This window comes from Epinephelus lanceolatus, chromosome 8 (assembly GCF_041903045.1).
Source record: "Epinephelus lanceolatus isolate andai-2023 chromosome 8, ASM4190304v1, whole genome shotgun sequence".
NCBI lineage: Eukaryota > Metazoa > Chordata > Actinopteri > Perciformes > Serranidae > Epinephelus > Epinephelus lanceolatus.
In genome coordinates, this window is record NC_135741.1 from 36,690,867 (window position 1) to 36,711,513 (window position 20,647).

General features: G+C 39.4%; 1 protein-coding gene across 2 annotated transcripts in view; it reads right to left on the reverse strand.

Moving 5' to 3' along the window:
* Positions 1–20,647, reverse strand: part of hdac7a (histone deacetylase 7a) — a 75,220-nt gene that overhangs the window by 44,615 nt on the left and 9,958 nt on the right. Inside the window, exons 1-2 of one of the 2 annotated variants that reach the window (XM_033629044.2) lie at positions 8,310–8,587; positions 6,834–6,902 (exon numbers count right to left, since the gene is read on the reverse strand). Coding sequence is in view for 1 of the 2 variants with exons in the window: in XM_033629043.2 (XP_033484934.1) it covers positions 6,834–6,902 (69 nt within the window). In the remaining variant the exon portion in view is untranslated. Of the gene's footprint in view, positions 1–6,833; positions 6,903–8,309; positions 8,588–20,647 lie in introns of those variants that run through there. The other variant, XM_033629043.2, reaches the window with a different exon arrangement.

Here is a 20,647-nt window from a genome sequence, read left to right on the forward strand (position 1 = left end):
ATGCTGACCCCATATGAGCCAGTGTGCATCCTCAGATCCTCAGGTGGGGACTTCCTGTTTGGTCCATAGTCAAAGCTTAAACTTAAAGATGACTGTGCTTTTGCCAACAGGGTGCCTCGGCTGATGATATAAGGCTGACAGAATCAGAGACTTCTTTTAAATCACTTCTGAAAAACATTTTTTATAGGACCATTTTTATGTAATGTCGTCTTTCTATGATTTTTTTCTGACACCTTTTTTACTGCTTTTATTCTTTTTGTTTGTATTTATTTACGATTAATCTTGTCTTGCTTTTGTTTGGCCTTACTGTTTTTCTTTTTGCTGTTCTATTGTTGTCTTGAGTATCCTGCTTTTGCTTTGTCCGTCAAAGCACTTTGTGAACCCTGTTCTTTAAGGTGCCATACACATAAAGTTATTATTATCATTATTTAGAAATGGTGCAAGTTACAGAGTTAAGAAACTTTCTACGATTCACTTAGCAGCTGATAGCTCTAGTTTAGAGCTTAAACAGTGTTGTCACAATACTGGAATTTGTAATTTCCACACATTACCTTAAAAAATATCGATATTCTGCAATATCACAGTTGAAAAAAACTGACATTAAGGGCATAAAATGTATTTATCTTTATTAAAAGATTATTATAACAAGACTACAAAATGACGACTATTACTTTTCTTTGCATTGTTAGCAGCAGAGAACAGCAGAATGACTGCTGTAAACATTAACAACAAGAGAGAGCCAGAACGAGCAGCTGCTACAGGTGTATCAACACTGCCGAAATTAAGTTTTGAAACCATTTCACATATCTAGAATGAATATGTATCAATATTTTTGACAACACTAAGACAAAACTATTATTATTTAATCACTGATTAATCATTTATGTCATTTCCCTGAGAAAAACACCCACATTTCACTGTTGGTTATACAAAACAAGCAGTTTGAATATGTCAGCCTGGGCTTTGGGAAACTGTGATGGGCATCTTTTTTATAAAACAAACTATTAATGTATAACATGATGAACAGATGAATCAATAATCACTTACAGTACTTGCAGTTTACTTGACATAAGTGATTCCAGTGTAGCAAAACTAACACTAATCCAGACGATACAACTACCTTCACTCTGCACGTGGTGAGAAATGACCTGGTTTATAAGTGTCCCAGACCACAAACAGGCAGCACTAATTATTAATTGCTACTGGCCGAGTATTTGGATTTGCTTCCATTTGCCAGGAAAAATATAGCAGACGTGCGTTATATGCCAGATGTTAAATATAAGATGCCTTCAGTGTGTTAGAGCAAATTTCAACTGTGTCAATACAGAGTTTAACAAGTAAAATTATTCATCAGTTACAGAGAGATACTTAAAGAAGACTGACTCTGTGCAGACTTGTGAATCTGATAAAGAAGCACAGTTAGTCTGCATGCTTATAAATCACTACATGCATATCATTGTGCATCTAGTGAACTTCCTCCTTGTGATGCTGAACATAGTCGACCCAGCTCATTTTTATCGCACATCTCCAACTCCTCCCAAACTCTTCTCACCTTTGCACTGTGCAGTACAGTTGTCTGTTTTCTGTGCAGTCTGCGAGAAGGGCGTCTCTGAGAAAGTTTATACACACGCGCACAAACACACACAAAACCCTGTACACACACCCACAGACAGACACAAACACTGACAAACGTTAAATAAACATGCATTGTGTCCCTCCTCCTCCACTTCACCAGGTTGTTGAGATTAGCCTGAATCTGTAAACGTCACTGGAGACCATTCATCGCACACACACACACACACACACACACACACAGTCCAATAACAACAGGCTATCTGATCCGAAGTCAGTGTCAGTCACCTCGTTGATCTGGAGTGAATGCGAGCCGTCCATTACTCTCCGCTGCGCTTTAGGTCAGACAATATCAAAATACAGCAAGGAGTCTGGTTCAGAAAACTCGTAATTAGGTGGAGACTGATGTATGTGGCCGGGATTGGCCTTTGATCAGATATCAGACAGTCATGTCGCCTGTGTGCGAGAGGATAAGCATTCCTGACAGAGCTGCGTGTGTAAAACACATCAAAGTTTTATTCATTTACATTTTAATCAGGATTTTTATTTAACAGATGTTTTCCTTTTCACAAAGGAATCCAAGAATTTTCTTATCACTGAATAAATACGGTTTGTTTAAAATGCTGTGATAAGCTACTCACTATTTGAAGCTTATATTGTGTAAAATAATGAAAAATCTGACTGGATACGGGCAGAAATATTCAGTATCAGTGGCTTCAGTGTGAATTTTCACAAATCTATAAGGCTAAAGTTCTCCCTATGATCCTAAATTTGAGAAAATCTACTTTTTGATAGAAATAAATGGTAAAACACGAAACACTGGAGACTTAAAATTCTTCTTTAGATCCGAGGCTTTTGCTTTTGACCGTATTTTATTTCCATAAGGCTTCTGTTCTGTCAGCAGGACTGAGGTGAAAATCTAAGGGTTTTTTCCCCCAAATGCCACAGGAATAAACCCTAAGAAAAGTAATTAAGTGTGTCTACATGTATGTGTATGTGCTTGTGTGTGTGAAAGAGAGAGAGACGTCCCGAGGAGGATGCAGACTGCGGCTGGAGGCCAATAACAGACCAATTACCCAGCTGACCGCAGCAAGGAGCCTTTAGCTCAAAGGTTAATACAACAGAAATTGATTTGACACACTACTAAAATGTTAAGGACAATGTTACCTCGGGCCACACTGCATGCACTACACAACTCTCTCTGTCTCATTCCCACCAAATATGTGCTGGCTGACAGAGAAGCACACAATTAACAGACATGAAAAGTAATAAACTGCACAAACGCACACACATGCACGCACGCGCACACAAACACACACAGTGCCATGGGCCTCCTTGGAGGGTATTATATAACATTACCCCTGACATATCAAGTGATTTCATGCACCTCGAGGCAGGACAATCGGGCCATTTGTTCAGCAAGTCAAAAATAGCCGCCTCCTTCATTGCCGTCTACCATTACTACCACAACTACTGCACAGCTTGTGTCTGCACTGCCTTTTGGCTTTAAGGGGCCCCACAGTTCAAAATGACCACAATATATCTGCTGAGGTTAATATGGTTGTTGATCAGGACAAATATGTCAATCAGTTTTCGGGGCTAGCTGCTGGGATTTAATGACTTTATACTGTTTTGGAACAAAAGCGCTACACACACACTGGAAATTCAAGACGGAGCACAATTTAGTGTTGAATAAATAGTGTAGTAGCTGCAGCGGTGTTACCATTCCACTATGTTGTTTAGTGATATATTACCTCAGTGCTCAATGGAGACTGAACCTGTTGATTAAATGGTAAAGTGAGGTCAGGTTACTCAGACGTATAAAGAAGTGAGGAAGATTAGTGGCAGAAAGGAGGAAAAAAACATTAAACCAGAGTTAAGGCTTAACAGGAGCTCTGAAGAATAAAGCTTTGTCACACATTTACTGCCTCTGATTGCTGCATTTTAATTCTATCCCCAAAAACATTTATTAAGCATCTATACTTTTTGCATGTATAGGGTATGATAATGTACTTGTATATGAACCTAAAAAAATTCAAACTGTGAAAATTTATATCCAATCCTGTGTTCTTGCATATCCTAAATATGTTCAGATGAAAACATTAAATGTAGAGCTTAAAATTAATCAGCAACTATTAATGATTTTATTTTGTTTGTTTGTTTGTTACGACTGTTGGTTGGACAAAACAAACCATTTCGATAACTGAGCTTGGGCTGAAGGAAACTGCGATGGTCATTTTTGTTTTTTGTTTTTTACAATTTTTATGACTTTTTAAAGGGACAGTTCAACCCAAATTCAAAAACACATATTTTTCCTCTTACCTGTACTGCTGTTTAACAATCTAGTTTGCTTTGGTGTGAGTTGCCGAGTGTTGGAGATATCAACCATAGAGACGTCTGCCTTCTCTACAATATAATGGAACTAGATGGCACTCGGCTTGTGGTGTTCAAAGCACCAAATAAATACATTTTAAAAACCCAACAGCAATGCCTCTCTTTAGAAACCATGACCCAGTTATTCAAGATAATCCACAGACCTTGCTGTAAGCAGTTTCATGAAGGAACTGTTTTCTTTCCACTGAACTACACCCACCAACTGCAGAAGGAAGCGTGCTTCTACTCATGTATTAGAACTTGTGTTTGTGACAGATGTAAAAATTTATGGCGTCTTCTTCAGCTGAGCTGGCACGTTAGCTATCCCAGTGGTGCTAGATGAGCTACCAGTAGATGCACGCTTCCTTCTGCTTGGTGATGCGGTTGGTGGATGTAGTTTGGTAGAGAAAAAAAAAGTTCCCACATGAAACTGCTCACAAGATCTGTGGATTATCTTGACTCACCAGGTCATGATTTATTAAGAGAGACATCACTGTTGAGTTTTTCAAATGTATTTTTAGGCACTTTGAGCACCACAAGCCGAGTGCCATCTAGTTCCATTATATTTAAGTGAAGGCAGACATCTCTACGCCCGATATCTCCAACACTAAGCAACTCACACCAAAACAATTTACGCTGATAAATAGCACTACAGGTAAAAGAAAAAATATGTGTTTTTAAAACTTGGCGTGCACTCTCCCTTTAAAAGACAAAATGATAAATCAGTTAATTGAGAATATAATCAACAAACTGCTCCATCAGTTGCAGCCCTAATTACATGAATCCTTCACTGTATGCATCCTCCCTTAGTTCTTTCCATCATCACTGCATCTAACTCTTCCTCAGCTCTCCCATTCAGCACAAACCAGTGACAGAAAGAGGCAGAACACCCACATCAGCTGGCCCAAGTGTTTAGAAACCAGGATCAGGAAGAGGATATGTGATCTCCACCGCAGCTAATACAATCATGCCTGTTGATATCTGTCCCTAAATTTTCTCCCTACTGTGTTAAATGAGCCAAAGAGGACAGAATGAAAGGCATACAAATATTCAGAGAGGAAAAAGAAAACATGAACGGAAAGAGAGTGTACTGTATGTGTATATTGCATGTAAAAATGTGTTGGAGTAGAGAAGAACACACATAAGAGGAAGTAATGGTGATGGCCTGCAGGTCTATTACAGCAGTCCTGTGTAGTTTTAAAATGCTGTTTGAGCTCCAGAAGCTTTTAAAATGGTGGTTTTATGTGTTATACACATCTGGCCCAGACTGCTGCCACCTTGGACTGTTAACCAGTCTCAAACTTCAGAGACGCCTGGCATCAGAGCGCTGCGCTCAACAGTGAAAATGGTTTAATGGGAGGTTATGTGTGTGTGAGTAAGCAGAGAGAGAGATTAGAGAGGAAGACAAAGGAGAGAGAGCCAGTGTCAGTTGCCCTGCGTGGACAACACACATGTAACCGGACCCTACAGCCACGGCCATGACCTCACCGGGTTTTTCCACAGGCACACATACACAGGGCAAATAGCGGTGCCTTGGTTAGCATACAGTCAGTGGAGCCTGGCACAGCGAGAGCCGGCTCCCATTCAGAGAGTCATGCATTGTAATCCTACACAGTGTGATCACACAGGCATGCTTCACAGTGCAGAATGCTAATCTAAACTAAAAGGCAGGACACAATGAAACAGCCGGGTGACTTGTTTTCGATGGGTGGAGCAAATACGTTTTGATCTCAGGTCGAAGAAGAAACCTTGGAGTGTTTCCCATGTGAGTCAGCACGAGCCAAGCTGAGTTGTGGTGATGTTTCTGAAGTTTCTCACATAGTAAGGGAAAGCAGAACGGAGAAAATTTGCCATCACTGCTGCTGTCATAATGGAAACTGATGGTTATTATGAGGAAAAGCCTCCCGAGCATGCACAGCTTTGTCTCATATTCAGTTGTAAAGTCAGATTTTCTAAAGCAGGGTGAGATAAGTGTACGAGGGTGAGGTCAGGTTCACATCCTGTATCATACCAGTAATTAGTGTTGACATTTGCATTGTCCAACCACGACCGCATTCAAATGAAATTGCAACAAGAACGTGACAAATGAAAACCAGTTGCAACTAAAAAAACTTTGTGGGAAAATATTTGTAGGAAATAAGTTTGTTTAATTCCAGATGTTTCTTGTGTTTGTTTCAATTGAGTGAGACGACATTTCTCAGATTAAATGTCAGGATTTTAAGAAACAACAGATTACCACAAAGAAATGACACAATCAGAGAAGTAACAGTGCAAAAAGTGAAGTAATTTCTATTACTTTATATCAGCACCTTTGACAGATTTTTACATTTCCTTCATGACTAATTAGATTTTAGGATTAAATAACAAAAAATTAACAACTGGATAAATGGATATGTTTCACAGTGTTAGCTAAGGTTAGCATAATAGTGAGTAGCTTATCACAGCATCTTGTGGTAAAATAAAAAAACATTTTGACACATACTAAACTGCACGTCTGTGTGACCTGCAACGAACCAGATTTCTAAACCCACACGTGAAAAACACAGCGGGCCGAGTGCGTCTTTCCAACTAGGCCAACACCTGTTCTGTACTTTACTGCACTTCTCTGAAAATCAAACCGCTTAGATCATTCAGCACTGGAAAAACTGCTGTCACCCAGACTGTGTAATGTATTTGTACGCTGTAAAAAAAGTTGTAAAGAGGACATGATGTAGTCCTGAGGGGGCTGATTGTAGACTGCCAGCATTTTTCCACATGAATGTTTCAGCACTGACGGCTGTGACCTAACTTTAACACCTCTGAGTAAAATATTACCGACTCGCAACACAACCGCTTATTAAGTTACAGTTGGTATTTCGTTCATTTACTTTAGAGGTTAAAAGTCCTACCTGCCACTGTATGTAGTATGTTGTCCTGTCTGTCTTTCTTTATGATGTTCCCAGAGGTGCTGATTCCATCTGTGGAGACAGACAGAAAAATAAATGAGTGAAATGCAGCTTACACACACACACACACACACACACACACACACACAATAATAAATAAGTAAATGTGGAAACTGGCAACTCCAACCTGTTGCTGTTGCTCATCTAAAATTCTCCTCTCTACTGTGAAAATGTCATCGGCAGAACATCATAAACTGCCCAAGAGAAGCTGCAATTTCTGCTGGCAGCCAACAGAAGCACATAAAAGTCACGGATGACTTAATGCTCCTTAAAGGTTTATATTAGCAGCCTCGGCCACCTGATGGGTGTGGCGGCTGGGCACAATATGAGCTGCACCTGTGATGTAAGCCTCAACCCGTCAGGCCGAATATTTGACCCAGATCTGGATAGAAAGACCACAAAATGTCTATGGCAGTGGTGGCTCGGCCAACAGAAATAAAACAGACACACATACACACACACACAAGACAAATAAATTAGAAAAGTAGGCAAGCAGAGCATGTTTTTTTAATTCTAAAGGTGGGACGCAAGGGACACGTCCCCCTCAATATTAAAATCCTGTGAATTTCTCCCCCTCAAATAAAAACACAGCTGAGGACTTTTATTTTGATTAAATGTAAGACACTTACACCATAAAAATTATGCAAAAAAAGGCACAACATGCATTAAAATTCACCATAATGCAGGAAATAAGTGTTTGGTGCTTGATGCTAAGTGTTTCATGAGTGTCCACCTCAAACTGAAACGAAACCTACGCCCCTGTGTGGCAGACCTGTTGCTGCTGATGCTGGTTAAACATCTGCTCTGCGGCAAAAAAAAAAGCTAATTGGGATCAAACACAGGGGCCAGACGTAAATAACAGCTGAATAATCTCAAAGACATGACTGATAGAAATAAAATAAAAGTACACCATTGTGCCTGACAGACTTCAGTTTCAAGAAAACCTCCGTTTTTACGAAGACAACTTGAAATGTCTGACATGTCCAGGGATTTACGGAGAGTCTACAGCACTCTGAAGTGTAACTTTAACCCTTTTCATCACACTTTTTTTCTGCTAGTCTGTTATCATATCCTATTATCGCTCGGGAAACATCGTGTCTATGATGAATAAGGAGTTAATAGAGACTTTATGGTAGTTGTAGACACGCACGTATCACTATAAGCACGCTAAATCGATCAAAATATAGTTATAAGATACCCTACAGTATTTTCTGTTGGACTGTAAGAGTGCTTTTATTTTCTGACGCACCTGAATGTGTCACGTCGGTGCGCTCGTGAACAATTAAAGCGGCGCGAGCACCTGCGCAGGTACCGGCCGTATACAACAGTCCCATCCAGACAACAGCTAATTTAAAGGGCATACAGGCTACGAACTACCAGCTGTTCCCACACCGGACTGTCAGCACCAGTGTCTCCTACCTTATAACAGACAGAAGCCGGTAACACCTTCAAAGTCTCTTGAAAGAGTCGCAGTCCAAAAGTCTTGAAAAACAATCCACCTAATCAAGTCCTCGTGCACCCAAGAGAGCGAAAAAACCCCGCTTGGATGTGATGGTGGGCTCCGCTAGTGTTGTCAGTAGACTGTAAGGAGGAGGAGGAGGAGGAGGGAAAGAAAAGAGACTTATCGGAGGCAAGTTGCAGAAAAGAAAAAGTCCTGCCCCTGAAGTCTTGCTCCCTCCCCTCCGCTCTCCTGCTGACAGAAATAGCAAGCAAGGCGGGCTCCACCAAAAATAGCCTTGACTTCACACGGACCTTCAGGACTATTGTTTCCCTGCACCGACGGACTCCCATTGGGTGCACACTGCAGCCAATCCGCGCTCGGCTTCTTTAGAACTTGTACAACAGTCTTAACTTTTGTTTCAGTGTGGGGACTCAATTAACACAATGGGTCCTACACTGTGGCTCCATCTGCTGACTAAAACCTCTAAACCAGCGGTGGTGTAGCACCAAGCACTGGGATGTGGTTCTGGGGGTCCTGACACCCTCCAGGGGCCCTTTGGAGGCCCCCAGAAAAATATGGCCAGGTTTAATTTAACATTTCACGCCTTTTAGCGTGACTCAACTTCCCAAAGTGTGTGCCAATAATTTACATTTAAACATTTTCATATGTGAATATTTTCAAAAAGTACAAACAGCCAACTCCCACAGTATGTTATTTTTGTCAGCATGTAGATGAACATGTGACACTCCCAAGATGAAGCACATGTCAGTGAGTGCACTGCTTACTGCACAAGCAAAGGAACCTTCATCATACACAGTAACTTTGAATGGTCGTATTTATGATATACTGCTGTCATTTGTCTATGGTATTTGTTACTGCGCTTACAACACACAGCACACGGCATATTGCATACAGTTCTGTATTTGTGCATCTAATAAAATAAACAAAAGCCAAAAATATAATCAGAAGTATATGCACAGGTAGGATTAAAATAAAAATAAAGGGCTTGTAAAAGGTCCCCACCTACCACTGAAACTAAAGACAGCTTGCCACCAGTTTACTAATAGCCATGAAAAATTCTAAAATATCTAAAAGAAAGAAAAAAAAAATGCAATTCACAGCACAAAATACTAGAGGAAAAAAACAAACAAAAAGAAAAAACAAATGAAATACTATTTATTTGCAGTACTTCTACACACTGTATTCTAACTTATTTATATAGCACTGTAATCCATTAAAAGAGAACTTGCTTACGTTTTTTTATTCATCAAAAATGAGAAGTGACTGCGTAGTGAAGCTAAAAAGCTGTTCCCTATAATTGGACCTCTGTGCCTGATTTAAAACTGGCTAAAGTTAGTCCTGCAGAACTGACTGTGAAAAAACTCAACAGATCTGGTGTGAAAACAGCTGATCTGAGACTTAGTTATAAACCATGAAAGGAAATAAGACGTGAATTGTTAAGAAACTGAGATAATTGATTGCAGATATGTTTAATAACTCCAGCGTTTGAGATACTGGGGCAGTGTGAGCATTTAAAATAAAGTTAGTGACCAATATAACACTTTTTTCTTTCTTTTTTTTGTAAAACAATTACAGTATAGAGGTTGGTGTTAATTTGCTTGCCCATACTATATTGCCATAGGATATTAAAGGTTAAATGATAAAGTAATATAGACACAAGAAGTTTATTTCTTAGCAAGACTGTGTAAAATACCAATATTTTTTGCGACTCTATTGGACACATAGGAGTTTTTTTTCCCCATGTTGATTATCATCAATGATTACACCTAAAACTTACTTAGCATTACAACATATTAAAGCACATTATTAGCTGTAAGCATGGGGCGCTGATGATACAACAAGTATGAGCGTTGCATAATCTGGTAAGTCTCTGTAATGCACTTGGTGGAGGGGGGATTACAGTCATGTATCAATTGAGATAATGTAGCAAATGTCTAATGAAACCATAGTTATTATTTTTGTGGTGGTGCACCTTGAAACTGGTATACAACAAAGGTTTCTGCACAAAACCATGTCTCTAAAGCGTGCAAACATTCTCAGGAAATAAAAATCTTCTCTTGAACCTAATTTGGTTTCCTTTTTAATTTTGATTTCCTGCCAGTGAACATGTTTTGATGCCTTTGGCTGCAGCTATCTCATATTGTACTCAAAATCATATTGCTATTGAAAAGAAAACATACAAGTAATTCACAAAATTATACACAGGTTTTGCTAAACAAAATCAACAAGTGAACACCACCCCAATATTCTATGCAATAATATAAAAACGTATTTAATTCCATTTGGTGAGACCAACACTTTTTTGACAAACACATTAAATTGTGTGGTAATAAATCTGCAGTGAGTGGAGACCGAACTTGTACATCTGAAAGGATTCCTGAATATTGTTTCCACATCGTCAACAGAAGAAGAAGAAAGCCTGCAGAAAGAGCCCTCATGAGGAAATGTTTGGAATACCTTCTGTGGGCCTAATAACAATGTCTTATATTGTTGAGCCGATTGTACAACACAGCTTTACTCTTCATTCACTGAAAGGCCTAAACCATGCCACAGTAGTAATCTATCACATTAAAACTGTAAGCAACATGCTGTTATGCTGTGGGATTAAGGATTATATCAGTATAGAATCCAAGATAATTTAAGTCTGTTATGAAACATAACAGCCCTGTACTGTAATATTGTTAATCACTGGTAACTACACAGCAAAATCTGGACATTTTGGCCACAGATCAGTTTGAAATATTGCAGGAGGAAAATTAAAAGATGAGATCTAGAAAAGCAAAGCTCATCATAGTTGCCCACAGCTCGTAGTGGATATTCCTACCCAAGGGCGTTGTGTTTCAATATTGGGGTACACACACATATGAAATGGGTGCTTTCGGGTCCTCCCCCAGGGACTTTTTTAGTATCAAGCACTTAATTTCCCACCTTAGGGTGATATTTTCAGAACCAGTTTGTGCCTTTTCTGCATCAATGTACGGTGGAAATGTCAAAATAAAAGCCTTCTGCTATTTTCATGATTTTATTTGGGGAGACAAATGCACATGTTCTTAATACCAAGGAGGACATGTCCCCCTGTGTTTTCTCTAATGAAAAAAAAACCACATTAGATTTCAGTAACCAAAATCCGCCAAATTAAGTAGGTGTGTTTGTTCCTGTTTAACAATGGTCAATAAATATTTGTCAAGGGCTTGGATTTCTTTTTCTTTATAGTTATTTTACAGCATTGCATAACTGTACTCTGATCTACAGCAATACCTGTATTTTTGTCAATAGTATTCTAAAAGTTACTGGTTTCATTTTACAGTTACAGACCCCTAACGTACCCACAGATACATTATCATAAAAGAGTCGTTAAAAGCTATAATTTCCTTTCTATAATTGTAAATGCACTGAAATTATTGTGTTTCATTTTGTATTATTGCCACTGTAATTATGGATACATTACATACATACATACATACACCTTCTCTAAATGTTTTTACAGTCGGCTCAGTTACAGTTAATTACTGTGAAAATCACAATACGTTTCTTACCGTGACAGCAACTTAACATATTGTACTTAGCGCATGCCGATTAATATACATAATGGATTTAATTTAGAGCTGTAAAGAGCCCCAACTACAGACAATACATCAGGAGGAAGCTCTGAGGTAATATGGTTGAGAAGATTTGCCTGTAGTTACTGTAAAACCAGGGATGTGGTGGAGGGTAAAGCAGCCTTCACCACTTTTGTGTGCTGACATAATCTTTAACAAGGTTGAGTCATAACACACAGTAAGTCCTGTAGAGAAAGGGGAAAATGTCTCATTGAGTGTTTTTGATTTTTGGTCAAATTTATGTTATTTTCTCCCTGTAATAATGACACACTGAGGGTCATACTGTGTACATTAGAACACAGCTACAGTTTACAGTAAAGGCAGTTAATTCACTACAATTTCCTGATCTTCCTACATGTACAAATCTTTGCTTGCTGTTGTCAGACCACCTATAGCCCAGGGCACCCCGAGCCCATGCAGAGGGAAGTAGAACATCCTGTCAACCGCAGTGTTCAAACCTAACAGTACATGCGTTGCTGTGGTAGCTTACATGACGCAGGACCATCGTCTTGTGAGTTTTTTTGGTTCAAAGTCTTCCTCGAATAAAGAGGCTGTTTGCTGGTAGCAGCAAACGCTCACACTGAGTCACATACACACTTATATTGTCACGTTATATATGCTGAAGTGTGGTCAGCACGATAGAAGTCATCAGTTCTTTTTCAGTTTAATCACACAACACCATATAAATCAATATATGTCATGCTATACTTTAATAAATTAAGACTTTTATATCAAAATGATAAAGTTCTCAGTTAGAACAAATATAAAAAGATAAACAGCCACAGTCATGTCGTAATTACGGTCTATAAAAAGAAGTCCCAGTGAAACCTCTATTTGTGTAAACATGACAGAGGTACTTACTTAAGTACAGAGAAACCTACTTAGGTACTTTTTTTCTTATGTTTGTCCACCTCTATCTCTTCCCTGCTTTTCTGAAATTAACTCTATCTGCATAAACCAGTTTTTAAATCTTTTGAAGCAGAAACTGACATTTGTTATGAGTTTCACTCGCACTTCTCAGTGTTTTTCCCCACTTTCAACCGTCCTTTTGTTTCCACAGAACATAAGCACGGGTGTGTGTGTGTGTGTGTGTGTGTGTGTGTGTGTGTGTGTGTGTCTGTGTGTTTTATCCTTTTTTCCGATCTCGGCGTCAGCCAGGTCAGCTACTGATGCTTCAGACCAATATTGAAACCAAGAAGCGTATGTCTCTGTTCTGCTGGTGGTGCTCCATCGTCCGCTCGCTCACCCTCGGGTGCCTCTGTGAACGGGGGGAACCCAGCACCGTTCCCAGAAACCCTCAGTGTGTGGGTGTAAAGCTCTACATTACTGTGTGTGTGTGTGCGTGCGTGTGTGTGTGTGTGTGTGTGTGTTTGCTGCTGTGTGTTATGTGTTTTTGTGATTGCATGTGTCTATGTGGATTGACATAAAGTGTGTGTGTAAGCTTATATATGTGAGTATGTGTGTGTGTGTGTGTGTGTGTGTGTGTGTGTGCGCGAGCGAGCGAGTGTGTGCACATATGTGTGTGTATGTGGTTAGTCCATTCAATTATACAATCTACCATGCAGTCTGAATCACATCCGGTTTCGAGCTGAAAATAACAAAACCACAGGGTGACAGAAAAGCAGCGCAGCAGGCAACCGCCCACAGGGAGAGAGGAATACACTTACACACATATATATATATACACACATACACACACGCACAGTCCATCACTGGTCAATTTCCACAAACAACATCTATTTTATCTAAAAAGAGCTTTCCTTTGCAGAGCTGGTGCACATGCTGGTTTTATCTTTTGATGAAAAAGATTTTAGACTAAAAATGCTTTTCAAAAGATTGTCAAAGCTTTCACAAGGTATATGCAACTGTATGAAGTAACTGCTAAAATAAGATACTGCCTATATACATTGGTAAGTCCATATATGGGGTTATTGACCTTTTATGAGAAATCAAATATCAGCCAGTCCTTGCTTTTTGTTGCAAAGGAAATCCCTGCTAGTTCAACACTGTTACAGAGAGTGTGGTCGGTAAAGAAAGTTTTAAGCTTCAGGGCCAAACTGTTGGAATCAGAAACACGATCAGTCAAACCTGAATGTAAATCATACTGAGATGGCTCAGTTAAAAACAGTCAGTCTGACGTATGTAGCCTTTTTGTCAGTACTATATAGGGCAGGATGTGGTCAACTGTGTGCTACAGAGTTGCCTCCCACCTGCAGAGACGTGCTCCTGCTACAACATTTGACACGAGAAGACAAAATTAAAAAAAAAAAAAAAAAAGCCTCTGCAAAAGTAAATTGAAATCCTCACAGACTGACGGTCAGAGGAACGAATGTAGGCTCACAGGATGCTTAAAACAGGAGTAGAGAAAATTAATGCTTCTTTATGTCCAGTGACTGAAACTGGGTCTCAAAACCCAACACTTGTTTGGAGCCAAAACGTGTCTGTCTAGCCAAATGTAGAAAACTGTCAAGTAACAAAAGCCACTAATGTCATATTCTTCAGATAGTTCCTTATTTAAATTACTTTTTAATTGTAGAACATCAAAGTTTAGGTCTAGATGTGGTAAACATTAGGCTTCTTTTGTTAAATGGAAAAAATGTTTATTAGTTCTCAGAGTAAGCTACTTAAAGGTCCGCTGTGTAAGATTTAGTGACATCCATGAGGACTGCAGATTTTAACAAGCTGAAACTTCTCCCAGTTAGAATTCCTTCAGTGTTCACTGGACAGAAGGTTTTTACCAGGAGCCGAATTATCTGCAGAAGTCTCTTCCTCTCCAAAGCAAACAGGCCGGGTGATTTAAACCAGTAAAAACACAGAATAAAACAGTTTCACATTTTAAAATCTGTGGTTTTCGACACTCTGGTTGCTGAGGGGCTGCTTACTGTGGTGGACAATATGAAAACACAATTGGCCCCTTCTAAAACCGGTGTTTGGTTTGTCCGTTCTGGGCCACTGTAGCAACATGTCAACATGAGGATCTTGGTAGATGAGGACCCGCACCCTATGTAGATATAAATGCCTCATTCTAAAGTGGCAAAAATACAACAACTCTTTTTTTTTTACAGCTGATTATACACCAAATAAATCTATATTCCATTTCTGCCCATATATCCTCCTAAATCCCACACACGAGCTTTAACTTTTAGGAACTGGCTTCTTTTATTAAACAGAAAAAAATGTTGTTGTTTTTTTGTGGAAAAACATGCTTATATTGCTCAAAGTAAGGTACTGAAAGAAAGTATAGTATTGATATCAATACCAAAACCAGGTATCATATCGACACTAAAAGGTAAAACGATTCTCAGGCCTACCTATGACACATAAAGACACTCCACATCAAGTGGTGTTAATTTACAGTCCGTGTCTGTTGTTTCATTTTTCTTTAGTGAGGCAGTATCTCTGTGTAATGACGTAATAAAGGTTTTTGTCAAGAGAACACAGTTTGGGGCATCTGGAGGAAATTTGCTGTCAAAAAAACCCATTGAACATAAAAGTTAATTTATGATGTATCCACATGCAAAAATAAATGTACAAATGCATTCAACTTATTCCACTTAATTAAGAAAACCGCAGGGCTTTGTGAGTGTGCGTGTCACGGAGCCTCCTCTGTGAGCAGTTGCATGTCTGATTCTTTATCTCCCATGTGCGGACAGTGTGTCGCTGTTAAAAAACACAGCACATGCGCTTGTATAAACACGAAGGAGCCTGTTTTACGTAACAGAGGAGGGTATGACCCGTATTTCCACTAATTATGAAACACAGTGGTCTCAGTAAGCTGTTTTAACACAGTTAAAGTACAAGCATACACTCACAATCTGCACAGTGGAGTTAGCGGGGATGGGAGTTTTAGAGGAAAGAAAGAACAAGGGAAGGGATTAGAAAGATAAAAGTGACTGAGGAGGAGTAGGAGAAAGTCTGAAAGAGGATAAGAGAAGGTGAATGGAGAGGTGGAATCAGTGAGAGGGAGAAAGAAGAAGATAGGGTGAGAGAAAAAAAAAGAGAAGCTGAGAGCGCTGTAATAATGTTTGGCCTTGGTCTGCCAGCGGGGTCCTTCCCCTTAAGAAGCCAACAGGAATGTCAGGAATGCTGCATGAGAAGAAAAAGGAAGGAGTGGAGGAGAGGGGGAGAAACAGGGGAGGATGATGGGAAAGAAAGAAATGCCAAGAAGGATGAGGAGGAGGAGGAGGGGGGAGGAAAGCAGGGAATCCAGAGCGAGATGAAGATAGAAAGGAGGGAGACAGGAAGATGAAGGCCAGGAGAAATATGAGACACTGAGGAAAAGACTTATTATCTTTAGAGGGCTGAGTAAACACAAGAACAAAGAGGATGAAAATAATAAGGCAGGAAAATATTTGGGAGGAACGACTTGAACTCTATTTGTGTTTTTATTTTTGCACATGCAGATATTCATGTATGCACGCAACCATGTGTTTGTGTGTTTACATACTTACATACGGTATGAGAGAGTTTCAGGGTGTGGTCAGCTGCAGTGCTGAACTGCTCTGAAACGTTTCTAAATGCAGCTGGATTTCCTTTCAAAGTTTCTCTCTGCCAGTAATGTCAGTGCCAGAAATCTCACACCTGCAGTATTCGACAGAAAATACTCTCTTTTCCGTGTGTGATGGCTCCTTCAATAAAAGTCTGCCTCAGTCTTGTGGCGGTCAGTTGATAATCATGAGATACGGACAGACAGAGACTTTGCACATCAGCACGTACACGCTCAAATTGTGTGTGACCCTGCTGCTTCATGGAAGATAACGTGGAGGCTGCAGGGTTATTTAAAGCACCCAGTATGCAGAATGCTGCTATTGAAGAAAATTACACATTTCTCCTCCAGAAACTGAGCTCACTGAAGACATACTCACAGTACTGCCCTATACAACGCCAAACACAGGGGGAGAGCGGGGTACAACCTAACACATTTTAGTTTGGGCTGAATTTTATTACTGTTTGGGATGAATTATGTTTTTGTTTCATTCTAACAACATGCACATCTCTGCTACAAGTAAACTGTTAGGCTATTGTTTTTTTCTAGAACGTACCTTTCTTCTACAATTGCACTGAGAAGTGGTGGAAGTACCCATGGGTGGGGTTAATTGTTTTACACAATTAATTCAATACAATTCTATCTATATGTCTCCATCTACATCAGGGGAAGGACAGGTATCCGTTCAGGTATCAGAATGGGTAACCTAGATCAACATGTCAAAATATGAGTGTTGAATGTATGAATATTGACTGAATATTGAATATTGAATTGAATATTGAGACTATGAAACTGTGTATTAATAAGATACCAGATAAGAGACAGATTAAAAATACAAAGTACATCTCATTTAATTGAGGACATTAGTTTAAAGATAACATAAGTTTGAAGTGCAAAAATAGAGAAAATGTGCTATCGGAGGCTTAGCTGTAACATCGCGTTACAACTAACCCTGCCGGGTGGAAATTTTTATCAAGCCTAGCTAACACTTGCTGGGAGTTGGATACATAGTTCAAAATGGTGCTATGTTTTAGGCAACAAGACAGTTGTTAAGATGATAAATGGTTGGATTCGGTGACTTACAATGACAGCTCAAAAATCAAAAAACAAGTAGGCTATGACAAATAGGGTTACCACCTTGGATTTGTGAAAAAAAGGGACACTTGACCAAATGTTTGAAGCGGAGGGCTTGGCCATTATTACCAGTTCAGACTGACCAATGAACATGAAATTCGGACATAGGAGACCAGATTTGCCATCATTCCATGTCCTCCTATGTGCCTGTATTTTATATAATTTTTATATCAATGAAAAAACACAAATCCGTGTTACTAAATTCTTACATTTTTACATGTATCTCACCATAGCAAGTTGGAAGTTGACATATTCTGCCATATATGAAGAGGGGAGACTCTCTGGAATCTGGTAATATAAGAACCATGATGGTGGGACATTCTGTCACTTCACAGCTGTCCAAAACATGTGGTTTGTGCCAGGCGGACATGATTGCCAGTATTTTTTCATTATTGCAAGAAATTCCATTGACTCATTCACAAAAATGTGTTTCATCTGAAAGAAACATGCAATATTTACATCTAAGATCATAGAAAAATAGTCAACCAAGTGCAATGATGTCCTCCAAGATAATATTTGCCACTTTGATTGCAGTAAAAAAAAAAAATTGGGCATTGGGGGGGGGGGCACATGTCCCCCTTAATGTATATGGTGACTACGGCCCTGTCAGCATGCATAATTAGGCTGCAGTTGTCTGGGTGCGCAAAGGTGAAGTGGCTGGTCTTGTCATACAAAGTTTGATGGAGTGTCAACTGGACAGTATGGAGATATTTGCATCTTGAAAGCTGGACTACAAATGTGGATAGACAGGGAGAAACACACGCAAGCCTAAGACGTGGTAAGATATGATATTCCTCACTATATGAAGTGACTGATAACAAGATCTGTATAATGGATTGTAAAGAAATTCGTCAGGATTTTATTTGGTAGACAATTAATCTGTATTTATAGCATGATGGGATGACAGCACAATGATGTGTGTGGTATCATTGGAAAGCTCTGCTCCTGCGCTTTCATGTGATATGCGTGGCATTTCTGTGCGAGCCTGCCTTTGGGGGGTACTCCATCAAAGAGTAATGTGTGTGCAAAGCTGTATGACAGCTCTGTTATACATCATTTTAGTGTAACTTTATCATTTTTTTTCGCTGTGAAAACATTCGGAAAGCTACAATTCTGCTGTTTCACGTGATATGCGTGGTTTCTCGCCATGACACACGGTCGCGGAGAAAAACCATAGAGAAGAACAGGTGTGAATTTGGACGCACTATGCGTCGTTCTGGATGGACTCCTTGGCCTGCTGCTGCTGCATTTTCCCCAAAAAACGGGACAAATTGTGTCCCGGGAGATTTTTTTTTTTCCCTGGGACAGCTGATGAAAAAAGAGAACAATTCTGGGAAAAACGGGACGGGTGGCAACTCTAATGACAAAGAACTCACCTGAAACACGTCCAATCTCTGTGCATTTTTGTGGGTCACTGTTTGGTGGTATTGTGGTTGACTGGCCAGAAGCACTAAAGGATCAACCCTGTGTAACCATATTAAAAGTCCACGTGACAGTTTAGCCCATGTTAGGTTGTGCCCCGCACTCCCCTTCCTATAAAAGGACCACAATCTAACTTTTGGAGATGTTTTTTTATCATATAAAACATTATTATGCCATAGGAATGTAGCATTTCTGCAAGAAATTATAAAATTTGCAGTACCGGTACTTAGTTACAGAAGAACAGCAAAAACATCAGCTAAAACAAGACTTCTACTGGTGTAGCAACTGGCTAGCTGGTGAAATAGCCACAGCTAGCCGTAGCTAAAGCTAGCTGAAAACTATTGTCATTCATTATCAGCTGACACCTTTTGTTACATTTGTATGATTCATATGTAGCAAATCTGTTGAAACTTTACTTTCTTTCCACAAACACAAAATGGTTGGAAAAGTCTCATCAAAAAAGACCCGCTTTTGTCATTTGTTGGTCTTGAAAAGTTGATATGAAACATACAAAGTAATTACCATAAAAATGTAGGCATTGTACATTTGTACAGACCACGGATATGTGACATTTGTATGTTATTATGTAGCGTCATTTTTCAACAATGCTGTGATCAACGTGGTTAGCTTTAGGCACAAAAAACACTTGGTTACTGTTAGGAAGAAAATATGTTTTGGCTTGAAATATCAGGTTTTTGGTGCAAAATTGCAGCTAAAAAAGCAGAGATGTCTTGGTAACAACAGCCTCTTCTTATGGCACTATCACTGCTGGAAAAAAGATATCCACAGTAATACCTCACTAAAGAACTAGTTTTGTTGTTTGTTGGTCTCAAACATCGGTCTGCAGCTTAGCAGGCGCCTCTCCTGTTTTCACGCTATCCACTGTCCCCTCCACTTCCTGTTGACAAACATCGATATGATACATATAAAACGTGCAAATGTAACATATCCATGGTTTGCAGAACCGTACAATGCTATCATTTCATTCTGGTGACTGGGCTGTCCACATAACTAAATAAGACAGAGGCTAAATTGATTCATGATTCTTTTTTTGACTTCATTGGAATTCACACAAGTTAGTGTGTTAGTGTTTAATCTACATTTAATTCATGTGTTTAATGGATTAAACTGATTATGTCTATTTAATACAATTATTAGAACAGGAAAACTTCCTGTTACTCTGCCCCAGCAGTGTTATGCATTATTCTAATATGGTTAAACCCACAAATTAGTTTTGCTGTGCTATATACTGGAGCGGTTTGTTAACAAGTGAAACCACAAACAAACCATTTATTTTCCATTAGATGAACTGATGGATTCATTTCATGTACATAACTCTCTGCAAGGGCATAGGTTTCATTTCAACATTTGAGGAGATATATGTCAAACAAAGCATTTGAGCGTCCTCTGCCAGAGGATTTTGAATGTCAAACATTTCAATTTCCTGCATTCTGGTGATTTTTTTTGCATCAGTTAATGGTGTAAATGTCCTTGATTTTGTCTGCTGCTTTTATGTCTTTACTGCGGGGAACAAATGCACATCTTTTAAACATTAAGGGGGATGTGTTCCCTGCATCCAGCCAAAATGTACGCCTATGACTGTGAGGTACATAGCTGCCTCTGCACCGTAGAGATGTACTCCAGCTACAGCATG